Genomic DNA, 24,730 nt, shown 5'->3' with positions numbered 1-24,730 from the left:
AATCTATCAACACGATGTAGTGACACAATCTATCAACACGATGTAGTGACAATCTATCAACACGATGTAGTGACAATCTATCAACATGATGTAGAGACACAATCTATCAACACGATGTAGTGACACAATCTATAAACACGATGTAGAGACACAATCTATCAACACGATGTAGAGACACAATCTATCAACACAATGTAGTGACAATCTATCAACACGATGAAGAGACACAATCTATCAACACGATGTAGTAACATAATCTATCAACACGATGTAGTGACACAATCTATCAACACAATGTAGTGACACAATTTATCAACACGATGTAGAGACACAATCTATCAACACAATGTAGTGACACAATCTATCAACACGATGTAGTGACAATCTATCAACACGATGTAGTGACACAATCTATCAACACGATGTAGTGACACAATTTATCAACACGATGTAGAGACACAATCTATCAACACGATGTAGTGACACAATTTATCAACACGATGTAGAGACACAATCTATCAACACAATGTAGAGACACAATCTATCAACACGATGTAGTGACAATCTATCAACACGATGTAGTGACAATCTATCAACACGATGTAGTGACACAATTTATCAACACGATGTAGAGACACAATCTATCAACATGATGTAGTGACAATCTATCAACACAATGTAGAGACACAATCTATCAACACGATGTAGTGACAATCTATCAACACGATGTAGTGACACAATCTATCAACACGATGTAGTGACACAATTTATCAACACGATGTAGAGACACAATCTTTAACATGATGTAGTGACAATCTATCAACACAATGTAGAGACACAATCTATCAACACGATGTAGTGACAATCTATCAACACGATGTAGTGACACAATCTATCAACACGATGTAGAGACATAATCTATCAACACGATGTAGTGACAATCTATCAACACGATGTAGTGACAATCTATCACCTCGATGTAGAGACACAATCTATCAACACAATGTAGTGACAATCTATGAACATGATGTAGTGACAATCTATCAACACGATGTAGAGACACAATCTATCAACACGATGTAGAGACACAATGTATCAACACAATGTAGTGACACAATATATCAACACGATGTAGTGACATCGATTATTTACAGATCGCCGTCATATAGCTGGAATATTGCTGAGTGCGGTGTATAACAACAAACCAACCAACCAACCAACCACAATACAAGAGGTGGGTATGTCTATCTAACAATGCAGGTAGTGGGTGTGTCTATCTCACAATGCAGGTAGTGGGTGTGTCTATCTTACAATACAGGTAGCGGGTGTGTCTATCCCACAATACAGGTAGTAGGTGTGTCTATCTTACAATACAGGTAGTGGGTGTGTCTTTCTTACAATACAGGTTGTTGTGGTGGGTGTGTCTATCTCACAATACAGGTAATGGGTGTGTCTATCTCACAATACAGGTAGCAGGTTTGTCTATCTCACAATACAGGTTGCGGATGTGTCTATCCCACAATACAGGTAGCAGGTTTGTCTATCTCACAATACAGGTAGTAGGTGTGTCTATCCCACAATACAGGTAGCAGGTTTGTCTATCCCACAATACAGGTAGTAGGTGTGTCTCTCCCACAATACAGGTAGTAGGTGTGTCTCTCTCACAATACAGGTAGTAGGTGTGTCTATCTCACAATGCAGATGGTTGTGGTGGGTGTGTCTATCTTACAATGCAGGAAGTGGGTGTGTCTATCTTACAATACAGGAGGTGGTTGTGTCTATCTCACAATGCAGATGGTTGTGGTGGGTGTGTCTATCTTACAATGCAGGTAGTGAGTGTGTCTATCTTACAATGCAGGAAGTGGGTGTGTCTATCCCACAATACAGGTAGTGGGTGTGTCTATCTTACAATACAGGTAGTGGGTGTGTCTATCTCACAATACAGGTTGCGGGTGTCTCTATCCCACAATACAGGTAGTGGGTGTGTCTATCTTACAATACAGGTAGCGGGTGTGTCTATCCCACAATACAGGTAGTAGGTGTGTCTATCTTACAATACAGGTAGTGGGTCTGTCTATCTCAAAAGTGGGCTTGTCTATCCCACAATACAGGTAGCCGTTGTGTCTATCCCACAATACAGGTAGTAGGTGTGTCTATCCCACAATACAGGTAGCGGGTGTGTCTATCTTACAATACTGGTAGTGGGTGTGTCTCTCTCACAATACAGGTAGTAGGTGTGTCTATCTTACAATACAGGAGGTGCTTGTGTCTATCTTACAATACAGGTAGTGGGTGTGTCTATCTCACAATACAGGTAGTTGGTGTGTCTATCCCACAATACAGGTAGTAGGTGTGTCTATCTCACAATACAGGTAGTGAGTCTGTCTATCCCACAATACAGGTAGTGAGTCTGTCTATCTCACAATACAGGAGGTGCTTGTGTCTATCTTACAATACAGGTAATGGGTGTGTCTATCTCACAATACAGGTAGTGGGTCTGTCTATCTTACAATACAGGTTGCGGGTGTGTCTATCTTACAATACAGGTAGTGGATGTGTCTATCTCACAATACAGGTTGCGGGTGTGTTTATCTTACAATACAGGTAGTGGATGTGTCTATCTCACAATACAGGTTGCGGGTGTGTCTATCTTACAATACAGGTAGTGGATGTGTCTATCTCACAATACAGGTTGCGGGTGTGTCTATCTTACAATACAGGTAGTGGATGTGTCTATCTCACAATACAGGTTGTGGGTGTGTCTATCCCACAATACAGGTAGTAGGTGTGTCTATCCCACAATACAGGTAGTGAGTCTGTCTATCCCACAATACAGGTAGTGAGTCTGTCTATCTCACAATACAGGAAGTAGGTGTGTCTATCTCACAATACAGGTGGTTGTGGTGGGTGTGTCCATCTCACAATACAGGTAGTGGGTGTGTCTATCTTACAATACAGGTAGTAGGTGTGTCTTTCTTACAATACAGGAGGTGAGTGTGTCTATCTTACAATACAGGTAGTGGGTGTGTCTATCTTACAATACAGGTGGTTGTGGTGGGTGTGTCTATCTCACAATACAGGTAGTGGGTGTGTCTATCTCACAATACAGGTAGTGAGTGTGTCTATCTCACAATACAGGAGTTGAGTGTGTCTATCTCACAATACAGGTAGTGAGTCTGTCTGTCTCACAATGCAGGGAGTTGGTCTGTCTATCTCACCATACAGGTTGTTGTGGTGGGTGTGTCTATCTCACCATACAGGTTGTTGTAGTGGATTTGTCTATCTCACAATACAGGTAGTCGGTGTGTCTATCTCACCATACAGGTAGTTGTAGTGGGTGTGTCTATCTCACCATACAGGTTGTTGTAGTGGATTTGTCTATCTCACAATACAGGTAGTGGGTCTGTCTATCTCACAATACAGGTTGTTGTGGTGGGTGTGTCTATCTCACAATACAGGTAGTCGGTGTGTCTGTCTCACAATGTCCATAGTCAGTCCATTGTGATCTTTTACGTTTTCTACATCTCCTTAGAAGCAACATGACCCATGAAGGTGAATGGAAGATCCAGGGTCTATAAATGCATCAGTGTGGCTGTCACAAGCACCTTGTCCTCTACATGGACAGTCGTACATGTACCAACAGGACAGAACATGTGAGGATGTCTGTTCTAAACTTCTCTTATTTCTTTTGAGTGAATGAGTGAGTGAGTAAGTACCACCTTCTGTGCCTTCTGTGTGTTGTGCATATTGGTTGCCCTGGAAACAGAAATAGATGAAAATGTCCAGAGCAACAATGCAAAAGAATGATTCTAAAGAGTTGCCTGCAACAGGTTTCTGTCCTGAATGTCATTAATGCCATGACCAAATATGGCAACAGGTGTGACACGGAACTGCTGAATGATATTGATTGAAGCTGAACCTACCCAGAAACGTGCATCAATTGAAATAAAAACATCCTTTAGCTTTCAAATATTCAATAAATTCAGTATTTTTATATCTTCCATATTTAACGAAATCTGTCACTGCACAGCCCTTCCATACTAAATTATCAAAATGTTAAAAATGAAGCCAAAATTATCAAAATTCCAAACCTATATATATAGTGTAGGACTAAACATCCTCGATTTCCGTAAGTAATAAAAAATATTAAACAATGTGATATCTATCTAATAATTCAACATTTGGTCGTATCAGTAATAATGTACACTTAGATGTCAATGACACATAATGTACACAGATACAATAACACTTTCCAGACAACCAATAAACAGCACTTGTATGCATCACGGAGACGGAAGGCACTCAACATTAATCCCTCACTTGTCATTGTTACACTGAGAGACGTACATAGCAGTGGTAATGGCGGCCAGGTGGGAAATTCTGTAATTGTATCGGCAATGTATTGATTGAATCTAGGCAGTAAATGACAGTGAGTGAGTGGTAGGAAAGTAGCATCAGGTATTTCATTGTTATTGATCTACAACATCGCTGACACAGATACCAATCACTCTGCTTCATCTGCATCACTTTATTAAACCAATAACGGAACTGCTCCATATTTCCAATATTTAGTATGAAATGTTTTTTTATCATTCATAAAGAAGCCCCTGGGATTTTTGTGTGGGGGAACACGACTCGGGTTTTATTTTGTGAAGGGAAAGTGATATCGCCTAATCATTATCATGTTCATGATGGCTGCCATTGGACACCCTGATATTGGCTGGAGGCTTCCAGATGATGAAATCATACATCACACTGAAATGTAGATCAAAATAAGAGCGACTTTAAAAGTATCACATAATTTAAATGGAGGAAGATAATGTAGTCATAAAAGTCAGTTTAGTGGCATGGCTAATATATACCTTATACTTCATGATAGGGCTGACATTTGGATGATTCATTGTGAGTCACATCTCAAAATGTCTACTGCATTATTATAAGACTGACATGCAGTCTCTGAAATTGAAAATATTTTACCGAAAAATGAGTTGTAAAATTGTCTTAATGAAATATGACCCGTGAAGACCCATTCTTGCCGTAAAAGGTGACTATGCTTGTCGGAAGAGGCGACTAACGGGATCGGGTGGTCAGACTTGCTGATTTGGTTGATGCATGTCATCGTATCCCAATTGCATGGATCGATACTCATGATGTCTGATGACAGTCCTTTTTCTTGTTTTACAAATGTTTGTCCAAAGGAGATAAAATGAAACAATTACAAATGAATGGAGGTTAGTTCATGAAAAGTTATTGTGATAAAAGTTTTTACAAAATTATGTTTTGAATATAATCAGCATTTACAGTAATAAAGGTTAAATTTGGAAGAACACTTTCTTTGTAAAGTACAAGTTCTAGTACTTTTCATAGCTTTCAGCCATGGGAGCCGTGCCAATTTACACTTGTCAGAGGGGTACACAAACTATGCGATCTAGACTACCAGTTGTCGGACTTTCTTTTTGGAAGCCTCGGAGGCTTAGATCTCTGGCTTTGTGTGCTGGTGATTAGGTGCCTCACACTGGCAGTGTGGGTTTCGAATCCCCGACGGGACTCAACCCCAAAAGTACTAGAATCTGTGCTTTACTTAGAGAGTGTTGTCCCAAATATAACATTTGTTACATTTGACCATTTTCTAAATGGACATTGCGTTTTCATGAACTTTTTACAGTCTCTCGAGCAGAACATGAAAAAAATGGTGCAGTATAACCGATTTGTATAACTTGTTAATGGGCGGAGGGATAGCCTTGTGGTTAAAGCATTCGCTCATCACACCGAAGACCCAGGTTCAAATCCCCGCATGGGTACAATGTGTGAAGCCCATTTCTGGTGTTCCCCGCCGTGATATTGCTGGAATATTGCTAAAAGCGGCGTAAAACCATACTCACTCACTCACTCACTTGTTAATATCTCTCTCTCTGTGCATGACTAAATATGAGCAGGGTGTTATGCTTAGTGTGGGAGGCTGGTTTGTTTGCTGTTTTATGCCACATTCAGCAATATTCCAGCTATATGACGGGGGTCTGTAAATAATCGAGTCTGGACCAGACAATCCAGTAATTGACATCATGAGCATTGACCCACACAATTGGTATACGATGACATACATCAACCAAGTCAGCGAGCCTGACCACCCGATCCCGTTAGTCGCCTCTTACGACAAGCATAGTTGTCTTTTACGGCAAGCATGGGTTGCTGAAGACCTATTCTAACCGGGATCTTCACGGGTCTAGTTTTAGAGGAAAACCCAGAGTGAAGAAACCATGGTTCTTAATCAGAGCAACTCTGGAATTCAAACATATGTTACCAACACAGGTGGGCAACACTTCAGAGCAGTGGACCACAGGGCCACTTATGTCTCTGAGGTAACCAGCATTAAAGGTGGACTTGTCTCAGACAATATGGCAGTCCCAGTGTGTTTCAACACATTCAAACACATTTACGTTTCTGCTCTGATGTGTGTCAGTCAAGACAGTTGCAAAGATTCACCAATAAAGTGGACATAATACTTGCATATTACCCTGTTGACTGTCCTAGTCTCGTTTCACCAATACAGTCAACATTATACTTGTATATTGATCACAATCCTTCTGTTTCACCAATAAAATCAACATCATACTTGCATATTACACACACAATATTAATCCTTCCACGTGTAGCGGCCATAAAATTTCCGAGTCCCCTGATGGGATTCGAACCACGGACCTTCTGATGGAGGTCAGAGGTCGCACACCTTGTCCACATGACCAAAGAGGTTAACCCCGTAAAGCAAGCTGACAAGGTAAGGATGTCATCTGTGGGATGACTCCATGCCCTGCTACATACTCCCCCGTCAACAGAAGGCACGTCCTGGGCTGCATAGTAGGGTACTGAGGCTTATTTTGCTCAAATTTAATATGAACATGCTCAGCCCCACGTTGGGCGCCAATGTAGCGGCCATAACATGTCCGAGTCCCGTGATGGGATTCAAACCATGGATCTTCTGATCAGAGGTTGGACGCCTTGTCCACATGACCAAAGAGGTTAACCCCGTCAGCAAGCTGACAAGGTAAGGATGTCATCTGTGGGATGACTCCACGCCCTGCTGCACACCTTTCACCAATAAATTAAACATAATACTTGCATATTAAACACAATCCTTCTGTTTCACCAATAAAGTCAACAAAATACTTGTATATTACACACACAATATTAATCATTCCACATTTCACCAATAAAATCAACATAATACTTGCATATTAAACACAATTCTTCTGTTTCACCAATAAAATCAACATAATATTATTACTTGCATATTAAACACAATCCTTCTGTTTAACCAATAAAATTCTTATTTTTGTGTTTAATTTACTTTCATACATCCCAATCTCTCAAATGTCAGCTTGAAAGACAGTAACGACAAATACCACTTCATCAGTTTCCATAACGATAAAAAACATGACACATAATATCATGATGGAGCTGACATTAAAACTGGTTTCATCACTGGAAGAAACTTCTCATCTTACAGGAATAATAAATAACAGAGGAATAAGGGTACTGATCACATGGAAAATTAACGAGATCCTCCTCAAGAAAAGGTGATGAGTGGGGCACGCAATTCAGTCTTCATTGGTTGTGTTGTGGACAATATCTCATTGATCAGTCATGCATTAACAGTGTCCGCTGATTTCATGACTCGCGCCACGCGGAAACAAGAGCGACATCATACAATACCAAACAAACAACCTCTATTGAATAATGGATTGGTCAGCATCAGTGATCTATTCATGTGCCCTGTGAAGCGATGGCCTTCTTTAGCCATAAGTGACGAAGGTTAATTGTGTGATTAAACATGCAGAATGTTGTTTGCACTGGCGATTTGATCGGCCACATATGGATGTCTATCTTGACACTGGTTCTCTGAGGACCTGGGTATCAAGCGCGCGATGCGTATCACTGGAATCTCATCTCACCACTCACACACAGCCTCACTTGAATTCATGGTGTAGGAATTTATTACAGACTGACTTGGTTAGGTGGAAATAGGAACAGTGTGGTAGGGTAGCCATGTGGTTAAAGTGTTGGCTTATCTGCGGTATTGGATGAGTGAGTGAGTGAGTGAGTGAGTGAGTGAGTGAGTGAGTGAGTATGCAGTACAAGTATGTACATATCACATTTTTTAGGGTATTTGATAAAATGACAAAAAGTGGTGTATCTGTTCTACAGAGGTAGAAAACTGAAGAAGATGCAAAAGTTTTGTTTTTCTTAATGAGGAACTTAAAAAGAAATAAACAATTAACAAACTGAACCAGGAATTTGTCTGGCAACATGTCCTGATCGTTTGACTGGGATTTTTTAATTTTGACCCTTGTTTTTGCCATTGTTTACTCTCTTTGAGTGAAATAAATTCATTGTATTAATACACACGGGTTATTATTTCAAAATAATAACAGCGACCATGTGCCAAAGGACAGACCTCAGCAATAGATTATCATTAGAGTGAGTGAGTATGGTATTACGCCGCTTTTAGCAATATTCCAGCAATATCGTGGCAGGGGACACCAGAAATGGGCTTCACACATTGTACCCATGCGCCGGGAATTGAACCCGGGTCTTCGGTGTGACGAACAAACCCTTTAACCACTAGGCTACCCAACCTCCCCTTATCATTAATGATCACTGCCGCGCCCATGTGTTTAATTCATACATAGTGGCAACCTGCTGCTTTTCTCCTGGTAGCGGTCAAGATGCATAAGACATGCGCATGTGCATTTATCTGAGGACTTCCGTAGTCTTGTAAACAATCTTACGCAATGCTTGAATGTAGAGAGTTAATTCCCTTCATTTCCCCTCAAGTGCACACACGGTATCGCTTCCGGAGACGAACAGAAGATCAATAACAAACTCGGTCAATGAAAATGTTAAATTTGCGATAAAACATCACAAGAAAAGGTGATGTACCATTTCAACTGAATTTTCTGTTCTGCTAGGCAGTGTTTTCTATGCGAAGATTAAGATTATCGTCTGTATTTGTCTCGTAAGCTAAGTCAGAAATGGCATCAGCTGTATATGCAATCTACTTATGACTTGGTTAAAAGATATCCAATAACATAACTTGAAGATATTTTGATGCAGTGATCATAAGAAATGTATCAAAGACCAATTTCTTTCCAGGAATAGTATACTCCAATATCATATTAAATCTTTGAAAGGCATTTAGAAGTTGGAGTACTACAAGACAGGATGAGATTTATGGATGAACATGGATGCAACAAAGAAGTTGTTCATCTATAAATCTTATCCTTACTTAATATAATAATAATAATAATAATAATAATAATAAGCGTTGCACTTATATATGTTACAGGAAACAAGTATAATCAGTGATTAAGTCTAATAACTGGAAATTTCAGTGATTATGTCTAATAACTGATTCACTCGGTGGTTATGTCTAATTACTGAAATCTTCAGTAATTAGACATAATCACTGAAATGAACCAAGGGATTTTATACTTGTTTACTGAAAGCATATCCCTGCCTTTTTATAATACCTTGTGAGAAGGCTTCAGAATCCTGTCCTAAGCCAATCTCACACTATCAAGCGCGCTCACCAACTGGCAACTGGTCATGGCAACCAACAAGGGGACCGTTGTCAAGCCCATTCTTTCCAAGGACTTTAATTCAAGGGCTCAAGTGGACCTCATCGACATGCAGTCAATGAGTCAAGGCCAGTATAAGTGGATCATGGTTTACCAAGATCATCTTACCAAGTTTGTTGTGTTGCGTCCCCTAATGTCTAAACGTGCTTCTGAAGTCGCCTATCAACTTTTGGACATATTTCTCCTACCTGGCGCTCCTTGTGTGCTCCAAAGTGACAATGGATCTGAATTTACAGCACAGGTTGTAACTGAATTGAAACTTATGTGGCCCTCATTGGTGATCGTGCATGGAAAGCCTCGACATCCCCAAAGCCAAGGTTCTGTAGAGAGGGCGAACTGTGACATGAAAGACATTCTAGTTGCTTGGCTTGGAGACAATGACACCAGTGATTGGACTGTAGGACTTAAGTTCGTCCAGTTTCAGAAGAAATCAAGTCCTCACAGTGGTATCAAAACCTCACCATTTGCAGTTCTCTTCGGATCTGAGGCTCGGACTGGCCTTGCATCTTCAACCCTGTATAATGCTGACGATTTCAATACCGATCGAACACTCTCTTTGCGTCAAGCAGTTCAACTTGACTCAGTCTGAGGTGGTCAAGGCTTTGTAAGGTGTAATTGTGTTGGAACTAAACGGTGTCAGACCAATCGCTGCAAATGTTTTAAGGCCAAGATGCAATGTAATTCTAGATGTTATTCAAGTCTTTCATGTGCAAACAAACATTCCTGAGTGTCCATCTGACTGCTATTTGTCATACCATTCATGTCATACCATTCGTGTCATACCATTTTATGAAATAAAAGATTGAACTGTTTAAGCTTATTTCTGTGATTTTTGTGTAAGGTATCCGGTTACAGGAGGTTGTATTTACTTTGATAGCTAATCTAATTTCAAAACTAGCACACATTATAAAAACAAGGCAGGGATATGCTTTCAGTAAACAAGTATAAAATCCCTTGGTTCATTTCAGTGATTATGTCTAATTACTGAAGATTTCAGTAATTAGACATAAGCACCGAGTGAATCAGTTATTAGACATAATCACTGAAATTTTCAGTCATTAGACTTAATCACTGATTATACTTGTTTCCTGTAACATATATACTGCCGGAATTATTTTATGTATGAAACTGTTTGCCTGGTCACCGTTCGCGTGTTCCCACATTTTTGCTAATTTGATCGAGAATAGAATATGTTGTCATATAATTATCAGACTACAACAAATATGACTCTTAATGAGTCAAAATATGACATTTAAGATATATCTATCCATTCTCTGTCAACTAACATTCCTTTCAAAGCACCAGTAGCGGTAAATTGATCGTTGTTGCTGTTAATGAACGAGCTGGTGCAATCTCCCGATCAGTTCACAAACGACTTTGGCTAAATTAATGAATGGAATTTTAAATAAAGGGTGGCCTTAGCACTAAGGCACTTTTTACAGACACATTCATGCTTATTTACCTTCCAGGCTTGTCACATGACTTCCTGTAGGTATCCCACCACCAATTAACCTACCCAACCCGGGTACCTGCTGTAGGTCTCAAGAGATGTGTACAAAATGTCCGATTGGGAATAGTATGACTGCAGCCCTAATAAAATGTATTTATATACACATATCTGGTTATGCATTCACTGAAGTTGCTTTTTCTTTATTCAAACAAATAAAAGAAGGACTGTGTGCAGAGTCAGAAAGAAATCCGAACATGAGTGACTTGTAGTGTAACCCTGGAGTTATAGATAATTTTAGTCATGAAACAATATATATCACGTGACTAACCACGGGTCCGGGGAGTCCTGTGGGTACCCGGGTCCTACTCAGTACCCATCTGATCCAAGTACCTGAGTTACCCATCCCAGCCTTAGTTGGACATAAATTAAGAGTTATGTGACTTATGTTGTCGCTCAGCGCGCATGCTGTGTTTGGCCCCCCTCCCTCCGCTCCCATGTTGCAGCAGTATTGAGTTATTTAGGTTTACATTTTCTTCTTCGTACTTGGATTAGTCTGAGACTATCCATCAGGCCTCCGTTCCACAAAGCGATCTTAGCGTATGGGAGTTACGATCACCTTAGCACTAAGATTGCAGCAGTATTGGGTTATTTAGGTTTACATTTTCTTCTTCGTACTTGGATTAGTCTGAGACTATCCATCAGGCCTCCGTTCCACAAAGCGATCTTAGCGTATGGGAGTTACGATCACCTTAGCACTAAGATTGCAGCAGTATTGGGTTATTTAGGTTTACATTTTCTTCTTCGTACTTGGATTAGTCTGAGACTATCCATCAGGCCTCCGTTCCACAAAGCGATCTCAGCGTATGGGAGTTACGATCACCTTAGCACTAAGATTGCAGCAGTATTGGGTTATTTAGGTTTACATTTTCTTCTTCGTACTTGGATTAGTCTGAGACTATCCATCAGGCCTCCGTTCCACAAAGCGATCTTAGCGTATGGGAGTTACGATCACCTTAGCACTAAGATTGCAGCAGTATTGGGTTATTTAGGTTTACATTTTCTTCTTCGTACTTGGATTAGTCTGAGACTATCCATCAGGCCTCCGTTCCACAAAGCGATCTCAGCGTATGGGAGTTACGATCACCTTAGCACTAAGATTGCAGCAGTATTGGGTTATTTAGGTTTACACTTTCTTCCTCGTACTTGAATTAGTCTGAGACTATCCATCAGGCCTCCGTTCCACAAAGCGATCTTAGCGCTACGACAATCATAAGCCTATGTTAAAGTATGGGAGTTACGATCACCTTAGCACTAAGATTGCAGCAGTATTGGGTTATTTAGGTTTACATTTTCTTCTTTGTACTTGAATTAGTCTGAGACTATCCATCAGGCCTCCGTTCCATAAAGCGATCTTAGCGCTACGACAATCATAAGCCTATGTTAAAGTATGGGAGTTACGATCACCTTAGCACTAAGATTGCAGCAGTATTGGGTTATTTAGGTTTACATTTTCTTCTTTGTTCTTGAATTAGTCTGAGACTATCCATCAGGCTTCCGTTCCACAATGCAATCTTAGCGCTACGGCTATTATAAGCCTTTGTTAAAGTATGGGAGTTACGATCACCTTAGCACTAAGATCGCTTTGTGGAACAGGGCCCTGTCCTGTAGACACAGTTTTACCAGCAGGTATTGTTATTGTGGTTGCTAACTTATGTTTTTGTTTAGTTTAATATAGTGTAGTTTGTAGTGGTATTAAACTATGCCCACTTACTCCTTGTGTTGTTGGTACCATATGCGACGTAATACGCGCCCAGGGTGCTCTCAAAATTAGAAATAGGGGGCTCTTATTAGAATATTATTTTGGTAAAAAAAAGAAGTTGAAAGATAAATTAAGTGGTTTATGCTGACAGCCTGAAATGTTTATTATATACAACAGATATTTTTTCCAGAATTTAATTGCCCATAATTAAGGGTGCATATAACACACGAGTGCATATTATTTGTGAATCTTTTGTACATTGATCAATCAGAAGGGGTGCTAAATATCGTCATGGGTGCTTATTAGAGCGGGGCGCTTATTATGTCGAATACGGTAATTCATGCAATAGGTTACAAACATAAGTCCAGTGAACGAATACTCATTAAAGATAGTGTGCTAACCGAATTGACATGAGTACTTTATCAAATGACTCCGTTTTTTCAAAATTTGGATGAGAATCTGGTAATTAATCTATTTTAGCCGTGTGTACAGCAACACAAACTGAAATAACAGAAATAAGAAAAATCATGATATATAGATTTAAGAATCGTCTTTCACTTTGTCTCAGTTCATTGGAGTATGAACTTTCATAGTGAGTGAGTGAGTGAGTTTGATTTTATGCCCCTTTTATCAATATTCAAGCAATATCACGGCAGAACTTTCAAAGAGTGAGTGCCAAACTGTATGAACAGGAGAGATTTCCAAAGTCGTTAATGAAACTGTGGCAGTTACATGTGTTAGTCATCATTGATCAGTTGGCTGATCATTTAAAGGTGATTATAAAGATGTGTCACAGAAATACTAATGTAAATTCATAGATTGCTGTAGACTGTCACTGACTGAATTTATACTGTGATAGTGGGTGAGTATTTCTACGTTTTGTTCTCCGGGATGGGTCGTAGTGTGTATATTCATAAACGATCATGCAGCAAACTCTCTTAGTTCAAGGCTACAGGTTCTACTACACCAAATCAGTACCAGTTTGGACAGTGCGGTTTTCGTAGGGAGCCTTCAGTGCAGATCGAGAGATATCTGCAGGCTGTGATAGGAGGATATTCTGTAAGATTTTTATGTCTTTCAAATGTACATCCATCCAGTTAGTAAAACTGACCATGTTTTTCTATATTTAGTACTGTCTTTTTCAACATGATGACTTATGCTGAATGTGACCACAGCTATTTTCAAGTAGGTGACATTTGGTGCGAAACTAGGGGTGGTGTGTTTAGCTTCCGGTACTCGGAAAAGGAGCTGGCTAAGCTAGTCATTTTTTATTTTTTTATTGCTGCTCTAAGGCCAAACTGTGCACACACGTACAGGTAATAGCTGTTGAATGCTTAGTTATTTAAAAAAAAAATATAACGTTACTATAGAAGTCTATGGGAAAACATTTGGTTGTGTGTAACCTAAAGGGACAAAATGATGAAGAACAACCTTTCTGTATGTATTCGTGCGAGGGAATTCCCAGGGGTTTCCCCGGGAATGTGGAAGTGGTCCGTCAGTGTTTACGTCATTTCAAGAAGACAGTCTCGTGATAAACATATGAACGTCAAATTGTGTCTTTCATGAACTTATGAACATCAGTTTCATGGTCATGTGCCTGACCTCTCGTCCAATATTAAAGCCATATATCATGTAAACTTCAAATTAAGAAATTATCTTAAGGTAAAGTTAATTAATTTTTGTATTTAAACTCATATCCTAATTAGTTCTGATTTAAATTTACTTTTTCATAAGTTTGAAATACCGTATTCGACGTAATAAGCGCCCCGTTCTAATAAGCGCCCACGTCGATATTTGTTAATATATTGGCTAGTGAACAATCCCAATTAGCACCCCTTCCGATTCATCAATGTACACAAGACTTATTTATTCATGTATAATACGCACTCATGTGTTATATGCACCCTTAATTATGGGCAATTCAATTCTGGAAAAATATATCTGTCCTATACAAACATTTTCAGGCTGTCAGCATAAACCACGAAATTTTTCTTTCAACTCTGTTTTTTTTCCACCAATATACCATTCTAATAAGAGCCCCTATTTCTAATTTTGAGAGTGCCCTGGGTGCATATTACGTCGAATACGGTAAGTAAATTATTCAGTCACATTTTTCTGTCCTGTAGCAGAGAAAGTTGTCCAGACATTACATCTTTAAAATGTAAACGCTTGCTCAAAAGATTTGATTTTTTTTTTAAATCACACCAAAAATATCAGAAAAACGCTTTAAAGTTTATTTTTTTTATCATGGCTGAATGCATAACATAATGGTCAAATTATTAAAATTCACTTTTAGTTAAATCCACGATGTTTAACCGAGATACATGTACCGTAGGAAGTAGCAAATCAAGTAGGGTCGAAGGTCATCATTTTAGTGATACTTTCTGACGGACATATTCGACAGAAGACCCCCAAAATAACAAAACAAATTATACCATGACAAAGAAATATCATAAATCTTCTGATTGACTCCTGTACTCCAGACTTTGTTTTATACTTCATGCGCTAATTTGTACAAGAAATTGGATAAATTGTGAATTTCCTGCAGATAGCCATTTTCTTTGTGTACGATAGAACAGACGTTTGTTAATTTACAAGAATGTTAACATAACTATATAGTTACTGACAGATAATATTTGCCCTTTAACAAAACAAAAAAACTAACATAACTCACCATTAAAACATATATCAACGGTTAAAAAAGTGATTAATTCAATTCACAGAACCCTCGCATGTAAATCTTCAAATGTCTCAGTCTTGCGCAAAAGTTTTCTTACGCGGTAGTGAACATCTCAAACGAGCCCCGAGGCGACTCTCATAGCAATCAGTGAAGAGAATTTATGCCGTATCAGAATACATGTACAGAATTTTATCTGTGAGTGAAAAACAATACAGTAATGAGAATAGCATAACATTGTAACAAATACCTTTCCATCAATATCATATGTACGTCACCACGTTATAAGATAATGTTACCAACTATTACAGCTATTTCTTCAACAATTATCTGAATGACATTTGGAAGTATCATATGATGGATTAACTTTCAACAAGAACTAAACATCAACTTGGGTAACGTATCTGCTGAGTCAGTTGATGATATTAATAAGTCCATTCCTTAGGCGCTGTTTTCAACCCACTATGTGGTTGCTCAAAGCGCAGTTACTTGTAGTGAGTGAGTGTGTGAGTTGGGTTTAATGCCGCTTTTAACAGAATTCCAGTTTTATAACATCATGTCAACTTAATGTGGGAGGAAAGCCCGAAGTGGTGCAGGTCTCAGATGTTTACCACTTCGGCGAAACCCACAAGCACGGGTATGGTGCTGACAAACCTGGAAACATAATCGGGGCGAACCAGGATTTGAACCCACAATCATAGGTTTCTGGCGTGCCCAAGGGACGCAACTCTACACAGCGAATTGTGGTGGCTTAAACGACTGGGCCACCCGTGCCCGCAAGTTACTTGTACATCATCCAAGGGTTATTTAAGAAATATATTTTAAGTGGGAGTTGCTTTTCGTACCATAAAATCACTTCAGGGAGTAGGGCTGGAATGAGTCAAAATTTACTACCTGGGTACTTGACCCCTGTTACCTGACCCTATCCGGATACCCGCTGTAGGTCTGATTTGGGTACCAAATTTCCGATGAAAAATTGTTTTACCAGATGCCTGTATCTTTACTCCAAACAATTAAAAGTCACAAGTAATATGCCTATAGTCAGAAAGATATGCGAATGTAGCGGCCATAAAATTTTCGAGTCCCGTGATGGGATTCGAACCACGGACCTTCAGATCTGAGGTCAGACGCCTTGTCCACATGACCAAAGAGGTTAACCCCGTCAGCAAGCTGACAAGGTAAGGATGTCATCTGTGGGATGACTCCACGCCCTACTACACGAACGTTAGCGACTTGTAGGTAACCATGGAGTTGTAGTTGTGAATTTTTCTCATTATACCATGTGACTAACCACAGGTAGTCCTGTGGGTCCCCGGGTCTTACTCAGTACCCACCCGACCCGAGTACCCGAGTACCCGAGTTTCCTGCCTCAGCCCTAGTAGGGAGAACATCATGAGGGGTGTTACAATACTGACAAAAATTAAAACATAAAGAAAATATTGTAGCACAACATTATGGTTTCTTAAAATAGTGAATCTGTGAATCAAATACAATTTGATTTGTGTCCTGCATACCACACTGCTATGTCCCGAATACCCTCTACATAGACTCTTGTATCCCATGCAGCAAAAGGGGGTTGGCAACCGTGTACACAGCTGTGTTGAAAGTACTGGTGATTGACAGGCCTCTTCATTAGGTTGGCAATGCACTGCGAAGTCACTCAGACACACGTCATCAGGGTGAATGAGTCGACCACACAAAGGTGTTCAGTCACACAGACAGTTGTCATCAGGGTGAATGAGTCAGCCACACAGACACATGTCATCAGGGTGAATGAGTCAGCCACACAGACACATGTCATCAGGGTGAATGAGTCAGCCACACAGACACATGTCATCAGGGTGAATGAGTCAGCCACACAGACACACGTCATCAGGGTGAATGAGTCCGCTTCACAGACACACGTCATCAGGGTGAATGAGTCAGCCACACAGACACTTGTCATCAGGGTGAATGAGTCGACCACACAGACACATGTCATCAGGGTGAATGAGTCGACCACACAGACACATGTCATCAGGGTGAATGAGTCGGCCACACAGACACATGTCATCAGGGTGAATGAGTCAGCCACACAGACACATGTCAGGGTGAATGAGTCAGCCACACAGACACTTGTCATCAGGGTGAATGAGTCAGCCAAACAGACACTTGTCATCAGGGTGAATGAGTCAGCCACACAGACACATGTCATCAGGGTGAATGAGTCAGCCAAACAGACACATGTCATCAGGGTGAATGAGTCAGTCACACAGACAGTTGTCATCAGGGTGAATGAGTCGACCACACAGACACATGTCATCAGGGTGAATGAGTCAGCCACACAGACACATGTCATCAGGGTGAATGAGTCGGCCACACAGACACATGTCATCAGGGTGAATGAGTCAGCCACACAGACACATGTCATCAGGGTGAATGAGTCGACCACACAGACACATGTCATCAGGGTGAATGAGTCAGCCACACAGACAGTTGTCATCAGGGTGAATGAGTCGACCACACAGACACGTCATCAGGGAGAATGAGTCAACCACACAAAGGTGTTCAGTCACACAGACAGTTGTCATCAGGGTGAATGAGTCAGCCACACAGACACATGTCATCAGGGTGAATGAGTTGACCACACAAAGGTGTTCAGCCACACAGACACTTGTCATCAGGGTGAATGAGTCGGCCACACAGACACACGTCATCAGGGTGAATGAGTCAGCCACACAGACACATGTCATCAGGGTGAATGAGTCGACCACACAGACACATGTCATCAGGGTGAATGAGTCAGCCACACAGACACATGTCATCAGGGTGAATGAGTCAGCCACACAGACACATGTCATCAGGGTGAATGAGTCGGCCAAACAGACACATGTCATCAGGGTGAATGAGTGGGCCACACAAAGGTGTTCAGTCACACAGACACTTGTCATCAGGGTGAATGAGTCGACCACACAAAGGTGTTCAGTCACACAGACACATGTCATCAGGGTGAATGAGTTGACCACACAAAAGTGTTCAGTCACACAGACACATGTCATCAGGGTGAATGAGTCGACCACACAGACACATGTCATCAGGGTGAATGAGTTGACCACACAAAAGTGTTCAGTCACACAGACACATGTCATCAGGGTGAATGAGTTGACCACACAAAAGTGTTCAGTCACACAGACACATGTCATCAGGGTGAATGAGTCGACCACACAAAGGTGTTCAGTCACACAGACACATGTCATCAGGGTGAATGAGTCGACCACACAGACACATGTCATCAGGGTGAATGAGTCGGCCACACAGACACATGTCATCAGGGTGAATGAGTCGACCACACAGACACATGTCATCAGGGAGAATGAGTCGGCTACACAAAGGTGTTCAGTCACACTGACACATGTCATCAGGGTGAATGCGTCGGGCACAGAAAGGCACTGTAGCTCACCTGGACCAAACTGAATTTATCTTTAAGGAAGATGCAATCAATTTGTTATGGAAGAAAACATATCGGTTACAAACAGGCTGCTTGCGACAAAGTGCCATCTTCTAAAGAGTGTCAATAAATGGAAAGGACTGTTTACAAAATGACTCCTCAGTCAATACTCCAATAGAAAAAGAATAACAATATATTGGAGTCACAAATGTTGTCTTATAAGGTTATTTTGAAATCAATTCTTGAAATACAAATATATCAAAACAGGTTAAACAAAGAATATATATTGAATAAACCACAACATATAGGAATGTTATGAAGCAACTGCATTTGTAAACTTTAGGGTCAACCTGTTAGTGAAACAAGAAACTACATTTGGCCTTCCCATTTTGATAAGGTTTCTCTCTCAATCTACATGTAACATATAAGCAGTGTAGTTTAATGCATCATGAAACTGGATTTTTAAAAATGAAGGTAGAGCTATCATAAGAATCATTGTACATGTGTAGGTCTTACCGGCCACCTTCATAGAGCTGTGGCTATCTTAACCCTTATTTTAACCTAGGCTTTGTCTCAGAGCTAAGATCACTTGGTTGTATGGCATAAATACACCAATAAATCTTATTATCCTAGCTTTCATGTATCTTCTTGAAATTTAGCCCGATTATGTTTCTAGGTTTGTCAGGACCATTCTCGTACTCGTGGCTTTCACGAAAGTGATAAACGTCTGAGACCTGCATCGCTTTGGTCTTTCCTCCACATTAAGCTGTCATGTCGTGATATAACTGGAATACTGTTCAAAGCAGTGTTAAACCCAACTCACTCCTGCACTTTTCTAGAAATGTCGATATTTTGATCTTTTTTGGATAAAACATCTAAGATAAGTTGGTACAAGAACACAGTGGGTATTTGTAGTTTGGCAGCACCAGGCCTGTGCCCATCAGGTTTACCCAAAGCAGTAAGACCTGCACGGCTTTGGACTTACGCGACATTACTAAAATACTGTTCAATTCTGCTTTCCTCCAACATTAAGGTGACATGCTGTGCTATAGTTGAAATACCGTTCTCAGTTGCATAGAGCCAAATTCATAAACTCACTCATGGTGACACAATACTCACTAAATCCTATCAATTATTAGAAACCATTGTAGTCGAACCACAAAAAATATTCAATCCACAATCTGAAGATAATGTACTGAAATGCAAACAGAATTGACATCTTGTCACAAAAATATACAAACGTCATTCTAAATCAGTTCAAATCCACTTAATTTGAAAAAATTTGTTAACCCAACAAGAAGACTGTTGCTTGCTGCATGTACACCGTCCATTGAAGCATGTAGAAAATAATGAGTGAGTGAGTTGTGTTTAACGCCGCTTTTAACAGTATTCCAGTTATATCGCGGTGTGTCAGCTTAATGTGGGAGGAAAGCACGAAGTGATGCAGGTCGCAGACGTTTACCACTTCGGTGAAACCAACGAGCATGGGTATGGTGCTGACAAACCTAGAAACATAATCGGGCCGAACCGGGATTCGAACCCACAATCATAGGTTTCTGGCTTGCCCAAGGGATGCAACTCTACACAGCGAATTGTGGTGGCTTAAACGACTGGGCGAAATGACTTCCATTACAGAATTGTTGAGTTATGCTTTCACAAACTTTATGGAACATGGTGACATAACATGGCCTTCATGTCTGCACCGGAATAACAGTCTACCAACTATACAGACAACTGTTATTATGGCAGAGGACGGTGATGAACAGCTTGTTCCCAAGTCTTCTGGCGGCATTAAGAACCTGCTCCATGAATAAACGCAGACATCCATCAAGATCCAACCTATTCATGTATTCAGCTCCCAAAAACGTGAAAACTCGTCTCATAAACTAATGAATAATATCTATAAATATAGAAATTGCAATCATGAAGACTTCTCTTTTCCAGAATAATACAAAAATACATAATTGTTTAAGATTATACCTACTTCACTTTCAAAATGTCTCTTAAAATAGCAGTCTGAACATTTCTATTTCTAGAGTAATATGTTTTTCTACATTATCTCACTTCCTGATCTGGGAACCACATCTGCGTCATGGACGTCATCCTCGTTAACAGCCTTCCCCTAACCTACAGACTCTGACGACGTATTGATCCAAAATGGACAGATCAAGGAAGCTCTCGTATAATCTCTTCTCTGCTTCAGATTTGATCTTCTTGATACATTCGTATCATGGAACCAAAACACTTTCATGACCGAGTTTTTAAATTTTGAATTTGACATAAAATCCATGAAGTGAGATTGTCATCTCCAGATGGGGACTCAATCAGACGAGGGGGGGAGAAGTGCAACATGGTCTTATCCTGGGAGAGATCGCTCCATCAACATTGCATTGTTTGTAAGGTACCGGTACTTGCACTGAAGCAACTGCAGCATCGATATCTGGTTAGCAGGCAGCCATGCGGGTCTTGTTCACCTCAACAGCTGGTGCATCCTCTCAATAACATCACCCATTTTATGTAGATTCTCTGTATAACACCATCTTGTGCTACGCACCTGACTTTTTCATATCACTATAGTGAGTGAGTGAGTTGTATTGAATGCCGCTTCTAACAGTATTCCAGTTATATCGCGGCGTGTGAGCTTAATGTGGGAGGAAAGCCCGAAGTGATGCAGGTCTCAAACGTTTACCACTTTGGTGAAACCCATGAGCAGGGGTGTGGTGCTGACAAACCTAGAAACATAAACAGACGGAGCGAATCGGGATTCGAACCCACAATCATAGGTTTCTGGCGTCCTCAAGGGACGCAACTCTGCGATATGTTACACTCCTTTGATAAAGCATACACTCTCAATAACTCAACCCAGTTAAATAGAGATTATAAGGCTTAGAAAAATAAAAGAATTGGTTCTCAGGCAATGTTTTTTTAAAATATAGTGCGGGCGGGTGGTGTCTTTTTTCTTTTGGGGGGTTGTTGAAACTAGTATGTAACCAATAAACAGATGTGTAATCAATAAACAAGTGTGTACAATCAACCTGGGAAAGGGCCTACCAACATAAATGTATTCCTTGATGAGTAAAATACTGGAATACAGTATTTGACTACCGCTGGAATATTTGAGGATTTTTTGTATTAGCCTTACCTCAGTGTATTTTCACATCATTGAAAATGTATCATATATATTAGAAACTAAAATTATATTACATGAGCCTTTGTAATAAGGGGAAATGGAATTTATTGTCATTCATTGTTCATAACCACTCCTCCTTTTCAGTCTGTGTCAGCACCATACCCTTGCTCGTGGGTTTCACCAAACAAACACACACACACACACACACACACACACACACGATTCGTTGTGCAGAGTTGCATCCTTTTTGGCACGCCATGATTGTGGGTTCGAATCCCGTTTCTCCCCGATTATGTTTCTATTTTTGTCAGCACCATACCTGTGCTCGTGGGTTTCACCGAAGTGGTAAACGTCTGAGACCTGCATCACTTCGGGCGTTCCTCCAACATTAACCTGACACGCCGCGATATAACTGGAATACTGTTAAATGCAGCATTAAACCCAACTCACTCACTCACTCACTCGCTTTTCAGTTTGTATTTTCCAGAAATTGCGTCACAGAATTTGATCCGAAAATATAAGAATCTTTTTCAATAAATGAAACTTCTTTGGTTGCATATTGATAATGAATATGTTCATGTTTTATAATATACAAATCAGAGTTTAAATAATTGGCAAGTTTGAATATGAATCTTATGTCAAATAGCAGTTTCGTTCATAACAGATTATATTGATTATAGACACGAGACTACAGAGTAACCAACCAATCATCAAATTATAACCATCACAACGTCACGAGGACAATAACACCAGAGACTGACCCGTCTCAATTATCTGCTGAAACAGATTCCACTGGGTGTATGGGCAGCAGATTATGTACATATTGTAACATAAACAGTTTCAACACTGTATCATATCCCTTTTTATGTCCATCCTTAAAAGACATTATGGCAACCACAAATTATCAAGATTGAAAATCTGTTACCGTATTCGACGTAATAAGCGCCCCGCTCTAATAAGCGCCCATGGCGATATTTGCTAATATATTGGCTAGTGAACAATCCCAATTAGCACCCCTTTTGATTGATCAATGTACACAAGACTTATCTATTCGCGTATAATACGCACTCGTGTGTTATATGCTCCCTTAATTATTAGCAATTAAATTCTGCAAATATATATCTGTCGTATATAAACATTTCAGGCTGTCAGCATAAACCACAAAATTCATCTTTCAACTTTTTTTTCTTCACCAAAATAATATTCTAAAAAGAGCCCCCTATTTCTAATTTTGAGAGCGCCCTGTGCGCTTATTATGTGGCATACGGTATGTTATTTTTCAAATATGCCTGCAAGAGCAGAAATATTATAACTGACGTGAAATATGGGAATTTAATTGTGAAAGGATCCTGCACTGTGTTGTGTGCACTTCATGGCCTTTTCTACAATAAACAGGGGAAACTTATATGAATAGATCACTGAAAACATTGATGACACCAAGTGTTCACGGAAAGGATAAGCATGTCCGCCCTACCCGAAGCACCTGCACACTCACAGTTTGCTTAAGAAGGTAATTGCGTGTTTGTTGCAAGACATGAAACCTTGTTATGGATAACAACTAGTTTACTGCTTCTCACAATGGCTCAGGGCTACTTCTTGCCCCTTCATTACCTGATAATAAAGAAGTTGGTATCCATAAAGAGTTTAATGTCTGCAACAAACTTCCAGAGACCAACCAACAACATTACTGATAGAGACCACACCCTGGCCTCACACAGAGCAGTGAACTGTACAGAAATGATGGTGCCTTGTCAAGGCCATTGCAATATTTCAAATAACAGGGACAGGAAGAGACTTGCTGCCCATACATACCTGGATCCACAGTCAGATCAAATGAGCCTCCACAGTGTTGTCTTTTCAGATCAAATTAGCCTCCACAGTGTTGTCGTTTCAGATCAAATGAGCCTCCACAGTGCTGTCTCCTCAGATCAAATGAGCCTCCATAGTGCTGTCTCTTCAGATCAAATGAGCCTCCGCAGTGCTGTCTCCTCCGATCAAATTAGCCTCTACAGTGCTGTCTCTTCAGACCAAATGAGCCTCCACAGTGCTGTCTCTTCGGATCAAATGAGCCTCCACAGTGCTGTCTCTTTAGATCAAATGAGCCTCCACAGTGCTGTCTCTTTAGATCAAACAAGCCTCTTAAGTCACTTGAGCCTCCTCAAATGATCAAACAAGATCCAACTGTTTGACCTTGACAGATCAACCGATCATAGTTCAGACAAGCCTCAAAAGAAGCTTCCACAGATCAAGTAATGCTCCACTGTTCAAGCTCCCCAGATCAAAACAAACCTCCCTAGATCAAACAGACCTCCACAGATCAAACAAGACTCTTCTGATCAAACTACCTGTATAGATCAAACAAACCTCCACAGATCAAACAAACCTCCACAGATCAAACAAGCCTCTACTGATCAAACTACATCCACAGATCAAACAAGCCTCATCTGATCAAACAAGCCTCCACAGATCACATGTACCACTACTGACAAACCAGCCTGTAGTCATACATACTATCCCACAAACACCAGCCAATCACCACCACATGGGCAGCATCGGTCAACAACAGCAAACAAGGCGAAAGTAAATTGTTTCATTGTCCGAGCTGACAGGCAATCAACACGCCCCGCTTATCGCTGCTAATAGGCAGTCCAT

At 40.3% G+C, this 24,730-nt stretch overlaps 2 protein-coding genes across 2 annotated transcripts; both read left to right on the top strand.

Annotated features, from left to right (window-relative positions):
- Positions 1–17,164: 17,164 nt before the first annotated feature.
- LOC125378742 (platelet binding protein GspB-like) lies at positions 17,165–18,049 on the top strand. Its single transcript, XM_048394700.1, has one exon. It carries the CDS (start codon positions 17,165–17,167, stop codon positions 18,047–18,049), a length of 885 nt encoding a protein of 294 aa, XP_048250657.1.
- LOC125378741 lies at positions 18,046–18,974 on the top strand. The gene is made up of 2 exons (XM_048394699.1): positions 18,046–18,049; positions 18,085–18,974. Exons 1-2 carry the CDS (start codon positions 18,046–18,048, stop codon positions 18,972–18,974), a joined length of 894 nt encoding a protein of 297 aa, XP_048250656.1.
- The last annotated feature ends 5,756 nt before the right edge of the window (positions 18,975–24,730 follow it).

Source organism: Haliotis rufescens, unplaced genomic scaffold (assembly GCF_023055435.1).
Source record: "Haliotis rufescens isolate VD_foot unplaced genomic scaffold, xgHalRufe1.0.p SCAF_13, whole genome shotgun sequence".
In the NCBI taxonomy this organism is placed as follows: domain Eukaryota; kingdom Metazoa; phylum Mollusca; class Gastropoda; order Lepetellida; family Haliotidae; genus Haliotis; species Haliotis rufescens.
Note: the sequence above shows the minus strand (reverse complement) of the source record. Positions and strands in the feature narration are given on the sequence as shown.

What these genes read in the sequence shown, in the direction of transcription:
- LOC125378742 (XM_048394700.1), top strand. Translation starts at nt 17,165, where the DNA reads ATGCACTGCGAAGTCACTCAGACACACGTCATCAGGGTGAATGAGTCG.